Source organism: Lissotriton helveticus, chromosome 12 (assembly GCF_964261635.1).
Source record: "Lissotriton helveticus chromosome 12, aLisHel1.1, whole genome shotgun sequence".
NCBI classification, from domain to species: Eukaryota; Metazoa; Chordata; class Amphibia; order Caudata; family Salamandridae; genus Lissotriton; species Lissotriton helveticus.
The window spans coordinates 581,787,033-581,797,397 of NC_136073.1; the positions used below are offsets into that span (position 1 = coordinate 581,787,033).

The 10,365-nt window shown below is 43.8% G+C and overlaps 1 protein-coding gene across 1 annotated transcript in view; it reads left to right on the plus strand.

Annotated features, from left to right (window-relative positions):
• Positions 1–10,164, plus strand: part of LOC144798657 (uromodulin-like) — a 141,327-nt gene extending 131,163 nt beyond the window's left edge. The window contains exons 8-9 of the mRNA XM_078669641.1: positions 9,698–9,839; positions 10,025–10,164. Coding sequence (XP_078525767.1) covers positions 9,698–9,839; positions 10,025–10,164 — 282 coding nt within the window. The remainder of the gene's footprint in view (positions 1–9,697; positions 9,840–10,024) is intronic.
• The last annotated feature ends 201 nt before the right edge of the window (positions 10,165–10,365 follow it).

The following is a 10,365-nucleotide window of genomic DNA, read 5'->3' on the forward strand; positions in this document are numbered from 1 at the left end:
GTTGGGGGGGGGGGTCAGAAACAGATTAGCAGCAGGCAGGGAGCTATAGGAGCAGGAGAACTGGTGGGGCAGCAGTGATTAGCAGAAGGCAGTGACCCAAGCAGTGCATGTGCACTTACCTTGCTTGGGCTCTCCTTGCGGCACGGGGAGCAGTGCCCTTCTCTCCTTGGGCTCTGGCCTGCACTCTCGTCTGCTCACTGAATGAATGGAGGGTTAAAGCCTCGCTGCCAGATATCTGCCGTTGCCCAGTGTGGATCAAGCCTCCGTCTCACTCCCTCTGTTCCCGGCCGTCTCTGCCACCCTTGCCAATGGTCTCAGTTTCGGGCAGTGGGAGCTGTGATTTACACTGGACCTCTCCCTCCTCCTGGTTGTCTATCCCTCCCTCCATCCCTCCACTGTGGCCTGGGCCCCCTAACATCCGGAGGTCCTCCTAGCCCACCGCTGCCCTCTTCCTGAAGGGAGACTGTGGTCAATCCGAACGTAGAGAGGTGAGGCTTAGTGCGGCCTTGCAATGCCCACTTGCCGCCACACTCCACACTCCACACCCATCCCTCCCTCCTGACCACATACATTCACCGTGCATACACCATGCCAGCATTTGATTGGGAGCGAGCCGGCAAACTCCACTCTACGGACTGATTTTTTTTTTTTTTTTGTGCCAAACTCCATGCTCCAAGCCAAACTCCATGCTCCAAGCGGAGCATGGAGATTCAAAACTCTGCCGACAGAGCATAGTTTGCCACCCATCCCTACTCCTGAGATGCAAGAACACTAGACCATCATTTACAGCACTTGTAAACGTGCTGTGTAGGCACGTGACTTGTATTAATGCCCATATTGCATAAACATGGCACTTTTTAAACTGCACCAAAGCGAACAGAGGAATACAGCATTGCCAGCGTGTTTTAGCGGCTTACCCGTTTTCCAACCAGGCGCGAACTCCACCTCTCGGCGCACCCGCTCCGCGGGTGCCCCATCGCCTGCATCGAGTAGGGAATCACACCTGCTGCTGGGAAGACAACTGAAGCGGTAAGGAGAAAGCGGAATCGGGCGTGTGGCTGCAGCGGGGCTGCGAGCGTGCGGGGACTTCAATTCCCAGAAGTCCCCGCTAGACCGACGGAGCGCTTCCGGTCCGCTCTCCCTGCTGGCCCGCCCCCCGCACTCCTGAGGCTTCAAAATCACAACACACTCCCGCAGCGCAGGACGCAGCCCGGGCTAAGACTGGGCAAAGACAGGGCCGTTGTAGGCCGTTAGAGACCGTTTGAAGACCGGACCGGGCCATTTCTCTTGTTTTTTTTTTTTTTTTTAATATTTATTGAAATATCCTTCTCCCACAATGTCCCCACGAGAAACTCGGAGCAAGGCAACCAAGACCTCCAAAAAAGCTACAGGCACCTTAGATGACTTTATCACCAGGACCAGCCTCTCCATTGATAATGAAATAACTAAACTCCAGCACAAAGTATCAATCGAACTTGAATGTGCTAGGAGGCTCTCAACTGAATTTGCGCTCAGGAAAAAATCCTCCCTAGGCAGCATTGCTACCTCTAAAACTCCTGAACGCATTTCTGGCCCAAAACCAATTATAGTCCTAGCCGAGGTGCACTCGACAGTAGAGGAACCAATTCCTCCTATTAATCACGAATTCCATGGGCCTTCGGCTAGGGCTGAGCCAGGAAGTCTACCAGAGTTGACTGTTTTAAAGGAGAATGTTGAGGTCCTTCCAGATGGGGCGTCCTGTAAGACACCAGTAGAGACGATATCTAACATATGCCCATCACCTACCTGTCGGCTGCCAGTTGAGACAGAGTCTACTAAAAATAAACCCCCCGTTAAGATACCAACTAAGCACAAACGAAAGCGCAAACATCTAACCGCATTCGCTAGAAAAAAAGCAAAAATAGCACTGAGCCATAACATTAAGGGGGGTATAACAAACATGCTCACTGTAACACCTGAGATCTCTGTACATGATGTAGCGCTAGTAACTGCAGAAAATACTAATAACAGCATAGATGAGCAAATCTCTATTGCTATGTCTGATCATCTAGTTAGTGAGGGACAAAGAGTATCCTGTGTTATGGCAGAGCAAGATGGTGGAAGGGAAGAATTTTTAAAATTAGTGTGGGAGACGCTTAAGAGACTACTCAAACCATTAGAAGTTAGGTTAACTGGTATTGAGAACCAGCTTCTTGAAGTTGAGAAAAGTGTAATCACTCTTTCAAGCATAAGTCTCAACCATTCTGAAGCGCCTACAGTCACCCAGCAAGCTCCAGTCCCTGCCCCGGGTTCATTAACGAATTCACATATTAGCACTTTGGATGTGCAGCAAAAAAAGGTGGGGATAGTAAGTAATTCATATACTAACCAATTATCTAGCTCTAAAATTCAATCGAATCCAACCCCCTCAACTTCCTCAGTTGTAAATACCACTAGCAAATCCATGCAGAAAAATCAGGTTCATACAAACACTCCCCAACCGTCAATTTCTTCTTCTTCTCACTCTATTAATCAGAGTGCATTAGCCCCAATCAAACCTCAATCTAATTCTCTTGTTTACCCTTACACTACTTCCGCAGGCATTCAATCTTTGCCTGACAAATCCTCTTCAAATATCACCTATAAGTCAAACCACCAGACTAGCTACACCCACAATAATTTTAGAGGAGGGTACATAGATTTGCCACCAGACGCTAGCCCATTTGTAGCTGTTCTCACAGGGGTGCCAGAATTGGATAGTCAATACGAAGAAAATTTTCAATCGCTAAAAAATAAAGTGATTTTTTGGCTAAATAAATATAAACCCATTCCTAACCAGACGAAAAGCAAGATCCTTATGGTTAGGAGAGTTCCTTGGGTAGGGCCAACTGCCAAATCAATCACGGGTGACTGTATTGTCATATCCTTTGAAGAACCCCTGAGTGCTGAGCAAATCTGCAATTGGAAATCGTGCGGGGTGAATCCACCTATTGAAGCTAGACCCTTATCATTCTTCTATCCTCCACCCAGACCTATTCATCACGGCCCTAAGTGGAACCCTGTCAACCAGTACTATGGCAGTGCTCCAAATATGGCTAGACATGGTGTCTATAATATGTGGACTGGTGCTCCAAACTTGGCCAGACACGGTGATTATAATATGTGGTCTGGCATTCCCACCTTTAATAGATTTAGTTGTCTAGATGCTGTGGATTGACTTGCCATTATGCCTGACTGTATCTATGAATTATATGACACCTTCTGTACATTGGGCAAAGGCAATCCCATACCTAAAGATGTTCTACAATTGCACGATGATGACCGGTCTAATAGGAATATGACGCATAGGATTATCCCAGATTCCCAGAAAATGGAATTGTTTTACAAAGCTGGAAATATATGTAAAACTGAGTGTGGTTGTGATGGGAGATTAGTTTCTGCAGTTAGAGGAAATGCAAAGGCTGCAGAGAAAAATATAATAAATGTGCAGGTAGGTGGCATACCTAACCAGCGTGCAGTCAATTCTCCCCCTGACAATCAGTGCACTGCTCCTTGTCTACTTATTCTTTCATGGAACATCGCAGGAGTCTGTAAGAACTTAAAAGACCCCGAGTGGGCAAATTATATTGACACGTGTGACATTTGCCTACTACAAGAAACTTGGGCTTTAGAAGTTCCCTACCGGGTAGGATATAAAACCTACGGTATCAAGGCAGCTCAGTCTGATAGAGGAAGACCATCAGGGGGCCTATTAATTTGGCTAAAAATTACACTGGTCATGCGGGTGGATGTTGTTGATACAGGTTCTCCGGATATTTTAATCCTAAGGGTCACTCCACCACGTGGAAAGGAATGTTACATTGTCAATGTCTATAATAGACCGACCAGTCACTCCAAGGTGTCAGCAACACTAGAAGCCCTGGATATACTATTGAAAAATGTAATTGGAGAAACCCCGGTCATCTTGGGAGGGGACTTAAATTGTAACTTTGAACCTGTCTTGGGAATCTGTGATGTGTTCGAAGAAGAGGACATAGCGTACAACATCCCCCAGCTTGAAACCATTAAACCTGTTAAATATTCAACATTGGCCAGCCAACTACTAAGACTTACTGCTGACCATGGCCTTAGAGCAGGCAATGGCCGACTCCCATCGGACCTGCAAAAACAACCAACCTTTTCTAAAGCTAAAAGCAATTTAGACTTCATACTTGTTTCTCTTAGCATCTGGCATTTTTTGATTGATTTGAAAGTAGTAGTAAGCAGGGGGGAAAGTGATCACTACCCTGTGGAACTTTACATCAACATGAACATGGTTAGTGACACCACTTTAACTGCAACTGAATCCCAGGTCAGCATATGTGAGGACGTCCATATAAACAACAACAGACGTGCAGTAAGATGGCCACGTGTTTTGGCGGATGGTAATGCCTTAGCGCTGGTGTATTCTCTTTTTGACCAAACATTTGCACATATAGCTGACTATGCCTTCCTACCTGATCATTTTGAACATTTTGTCGATCTACACAAAGTCTTCTTTTCCGAATTAAAAACGCATCTATCTAAAATGCCGAGAAAGAAGCAGCAAAACTCAAGAGTGGCCAACCACGGAAAGTTATGGTATGACCACTCGTGTAGAACTGCAAAATCAAACTTATTGTTTGCCATTAAAAACAAGTCAAAAGAAGATGTAAAACTTGCAAGGGTGGAATATAAACGCACATTAGAAGTGTCCAAAAAACTTTGGGAGGAATCAATTTGGGCCGAAATGCTAACCGGTGCAAAAACTAATGACAATGTTGGCTTCTGGAGGCTAGTGGCTAATGGGGGTCATGCTGGGAGAGCTGTGAAAGATGTATTCCTGGATGAGATGACCTGGGTAACTCACTTTTCAAATTTGTACAAACAATACGACAGTGACAATCAATGGAGCTTAAGGTCCCCTCCTCCCATCGAACCTCTTAACTTCACATTGGAAGAGACAGTAAGGGCGATTAATGAACTCAAAAACTCTAAAGCCCCTGGTCCGGATAAAATACCGGGGGATCTTTACAAACATGAAGTCGACGTCTGGGCCCCCTATGTGAACCGTCTGTTCAATGTTTTATCTTCAAATTGCAACTTTCCAGACAGTTGGCGGGCAGCGGAGGTTGTGCTAATTTTTAAAAAGGGGGATAGACTGGTACCCTCTAACTACAGACCAATTAGTCCGATGGACACGCTCCAAAAATTATACGCCAAACACCTGTTATACAGGATCAACGACTGGCTTGATGTCTCGAACATTATCTCCAAATTCCAAGCTGGTTTCAGGAGTAAGATAAGCACAACAGACCAAATTTTTCGATTTTGCTGTTTGATTTGGAAATATGTGCAGTTGAAAAAAGGTCACTTGTATGTAGCCTTCGTTGACCTGAGGGCTGCATTCGACCTAGTCCCACGCAGTCTACTTTGGAAAACCCTACAAGAGATAGGTCTACCAGGATGCCTCCTAGCCCAAATAGTTGAGCTGCATGCTGATAATTTTGCAAACATCAGGTGGGGCCCAAATGGCGAGTTGACACGTAACATTCCCATTGAACGTGGGGTTCGCCAGGGATGTGTCCTGGCCCCTACCCTGTTCTCTCTGTTCATTAATGATGTCCCAGACCATTTAAATGCTTGTGTTAATGACTCGCCGCAGCTCAATGGAGTAAGGGTGCCTGCGCTGCTCTTTGCAGACGATACTATTCTCATATCGCAAACAAAAAAGGGCCTCCAGGCACTCCTTAACTCCTTCAGCTGCTATTGCCAGACAAAGGGCTTGGAAATTAATGCAAATAAAACTAAATGCATGTCATTAAATCCCAGTATACCAGATAGAGGGTTTTTGACCCTGAGTAGCCAAAAACTAGATACTGTGGACAACTTTTCCTATTTGGGTGTTGTACTCGACTCCAAGCAAAGCTGGAAACCCCAAATTGAGAAAAGTAAGATAACATATGCCCAAAATGTCAAACCGATTTTATGCAAAATGAATTCTAGCACAAGCAAAAGTGTAACCCCGGTTTTAGAGCTTTTTAAATTTAAAATACAATCTGCTGTGCTATATGGAGCAGAGATATGGGGCCCATGGTCAAAGAATAGCTTCCAAATTTTGGATAATAAATTCATGCGGGCTTCTGTAAGGGTTCCCAATAGTACACCCCTTTTACCACTCCAACTTGACCTAAACTTTAGGAGAACAGACCATCTAGTTATCTTAAGGCCATTACTATTCTGGGTTAGGCTTTGGACTACCCCTGAGCTGATAGATTATAGAAATGGTCTACAAGAATTGATGTCTCTTGATTCTTTTAACTCCATCCATTGGCTAGTGCATATTAAAAAATGGCTTACACTCTTGGGCCTATATTCAATGTGGGAGACTCCAGATAAAATGCCTACTTTTTCCAAACTAGTAGTTAAGCGAGCTTTCTGGACCCACATGAGTAGAGAACTAGTAGATGGAAGTAGTGTTGGTTCCGCAGTCCAGGCTTTCTTATCATTTAAGGATCAGTTTTGTTTCGAAATATTCCTGGACGAGATAGAGCCACCCATTGCAAAAACCCTTTACCTAAAGTTTAGATATGGGATACTTATGCTAAATTACAATATTGACAGATGGGCACAAAAAAGACTGGGAGCCTCAACTGTGAAAACGCAGTGTTGCCCTATGTGCCCCAATGACTGTTCTGAGAATGAGGTTCACATGTTTTTTGTTTGTAATGCATACATGAAACCTAGAAAAAAATGGCTGAAACCAATGTGTAACCTTCTGGGGACTAGGTCCTGTTCAACAGCTTTTAGGATCATGAAAAGTAATTCAACCCAGTTTATTGTATTTAGTATAAGTAAATTTCTATATTCTGCTTACATAATTCGTAAAAAACAAGGTCATTATCTTTGAGTTGGAAAAGTGTATATGTTTACATAACCCTTATATTTGCAAAATTTCTTAAACATACTTTTTAGAAACCTTCTTTTGAAATGAAATATACTGCGTGATTGCTTCCAAAGAATGAATTGTAATAGCTACTGTTATATTAATGTTTGCTTTTTTATGTATGTATGTATGTGACTTTTATGGCCAAACTGGCCGAAATAAAGTATAAATAAATAAATAAATAAACATGGCAGAAAAACGGAAGAGGGACCCTGAGAACACTAGTTCTGGAGGAGATTCCAAACCAGGGAGAATATAATAAAGAACATGAGCGAATACCCCCACTACAAGTAATTTAAATAGGTAATCATTCCAAATATAAAATTGCATAAACCTACCTAAATGCACCTGTCATTCTTCCAGACTGGGCACTGTATAACTATTCCTATCGGGGGGGGAGGGGGATCAGTGGGTCTTATTATAGTAGGCGTGGGTGAAATTTGTCACATCAGTCATTATCTCTTGCTACCTAAAATGCCAGAAATTGCGCTATTATGCCACATTGTGCATTTGTAGTAAATATTTTCCCATGTAATTATGCAGTTTGAAATAACAATTGACCACGAGCACGCAAGAACAATGTGAACAGTGTCTGTGAACGGCTCTTTGCAGAGCCTTTTTTGTGTAACTTTTTTTTAGCGCAAAATGCATTCTTGCATCCAAAGTCTGCATGAGAAAGCATTTTGTGCCAAATGTCAGCACCGAATGCCAGTATTTCTTTCTGCGTGATTTTGCTGGAATTGAGTATTTAAGCGAAAGCAAACTGATCACCCGTCCTCTGCCCATGTCCTATTTAGATTGTCAGCACCAAATGCCAGTGTTTCTTTTAGTGTAATTTTGCTGGAATTTAGTATTTAAGAGAAAACAAACTGATCACCCGTCCTCTGCCCATGCCAGATTGAGATTAGCAAAAAAAACACAGCCGCCACATTATCCGGTAAATGTTTTCAGCAAGCATTATGCCATGTATGTATATGCCTGTGCTGATGGCCTTGTGAACGTAGCCTTGAACATGAACAGCCCACAATTAGTTAACACACCGTTTATTTCAAGACTGTAGCTGTCTGGAAGATTTTCCCCAAACTCCACAGAAACCACAAAATTTAGTTCAACAAATCGGAACTGCATAAAAGCAGAACTGTTGTGACCACAAGTGCAATAAAAATGTAAAACCATTACATAAATCTTCCGATCCTCTGCACACATGAGCGGCTGAACGAGAACTGAAACCGACCGCAGGAGGCTCTTGCCTGGTCAGCATCCCTTTTTGCGTACAGAGTGTTTTAATGGGTAATTAAAAAAACATACGGGTTCTGGAATTTATAGGTCTGTTTTCCAACGGCATGGAGATGGTTCGGCTTCAGTCAGCAACGTCTGGGCATGCGCAGTCGGCTAACTCGTTTCTGCGAAAGCAATTCACGCGGATGGCTGAATGTCGAATACTGCGGTAATATTGGGATCGTGAGCCAATAGAAATTATAGAAAAATTGTAACCCAATTAAATTTCCCATCTGCCAGACCTGACTTTCACCCAACTCATTGATAGTCTATGGATAGGAAAAGAACTCTGTCTGACAGAGGCATGCATCCCTTTTCAACCATCAGTTCTCGAGAATGTATGGAGAAAGCACAAGATTAAGACATCTGTTCGGGCATCACGAACATCAGTGTAATATTAAAAAAAAACCTGGCAGCTTGGGTTCAATGTAGCAGGAATTATTAAAACCTAGACATGCTAGAAGTAAAGATGGCCACAGCTGATCTCCAAAATAAGGCAGTCTGTGGTTTACTGGCTAGATTACTGACCGGCAGTGCGGTCTTTCGTTTCACTTTAATGCTGTGCCCACATTTATACCCTTACAAGTGTTTTTTAGGGCTGTAATTCCTATTAAGCTGATTTAGCCATGCAGAACATGATGTGCTTAATTTGAGCTGGTGATTCCCGGTGCTCTGCACTGGCACTTAATCCTCGACCCCCGCTGCTTATGACCGTCCACCACATGGTGGCGCTGTCTGCCTAATTTTGAGATGAACTCAACAATGATGTTTAACAATTTAATATACATTGAAAAAAGAAAAGGGTCTTCTGCCTGCACCATTCTTGAAGCTCTGGATGACGTGGAATAGTCAGAATTATCACACTTGTTGGTTAGTTGTGTTGGTACTTTCATTGGCAGCGCTGGCGAGGGCAAGGGGTGGTGCAAGCTGAAATGGCCTCCTGAGTAGGGCCTTGGACACTAACCTTTTATGAATTAAGCACGGCGACCACCTCCCTAACATGGGCATACTTAAGAAATGTGCGCAGTGCCAGGCATTAAAAACTTAACTTGTGCGTGGAGACCTTGTTTCTTGTAAAGCGGGCAGACAATGGTGTCTTTATACCCAGCACAGATGTATGGAGTATTGGAGGTGGGCACCTTGGGCCACCATATAAAGGGGTAGGATGCAAGGCTTTCCCTAATCTATCAATTATTCCCCCCCCCCACACACTGCTCATGCAGCCCCCTCAGGACCTTGAGAGGGTCCCCTAAAAAATAGGCCTTTGTCTGTAGGTACGAAAATTCCACATTGTATTTTGATGGGACCGTGGGAGGGGTGCGGAGGAAGGTATATTAACGTTTCCATATTCCAGTATTCCAAATTCCTCTCTAAGAACCAGGAATAATGTTACATTTCTTCAATGTATTCTAATCCAGTTGTTGTGTTTCCCTCTCCTCGCAAACCCCATTCATCCTTATTTGTATGCCCATCTAGAATTGCTGGAACGGGGCTGACTGGACCGCCTATAGACGCAGACGATCCAGTGACGAGGACCTAAACCTGTACACGAGAATTGTTAGCATTGGACCAATCAAGCATGCAGAGACGATGTCACAAGCAAAGAAGCCTGACTCTGGTATGACGGCACACATGGTGGTTAGAAGGGTTATATTATTACCCATTATTTAACTGGGCATGGGAGTCTGACATCTGACTTGTTAGCAAATCTGTGATTTTTGTCCCTTGACATGGGTGATTGTGGGGAGTGGAGGAATTAAATGATGCCTCATCTAAGACATTTTGTTTTTACTTTTCTTTCAGGCATGAATCGACTTCTTGTTCCATGTGTGCTTGCTGTGGGCTGTGTTGCTGGCCTTTTCTTCCTGGTCGCAGTAGCCAAACTAGTCAAGAAACACACTGGACTTGAACTTTCCTCTGCAAGGTCTTCCAATAAACTGTAAAGTCTATTCTGTGTCTTGCTGTTTGTTCCTTTGCCGTATGCATGATTGTAGGCTTGTGATGTGTGTGCCTTGCAGCAGACCAGGTTATTGGTGTGATTCTTCATCTCCTAGAACATTCTAGTCCATCTGTGGAAAATGAGTTCCTCTTGGCTATCAGTTCTGACAAAGGATTGAAAGAACCACTTTTATGCATTTATTGGG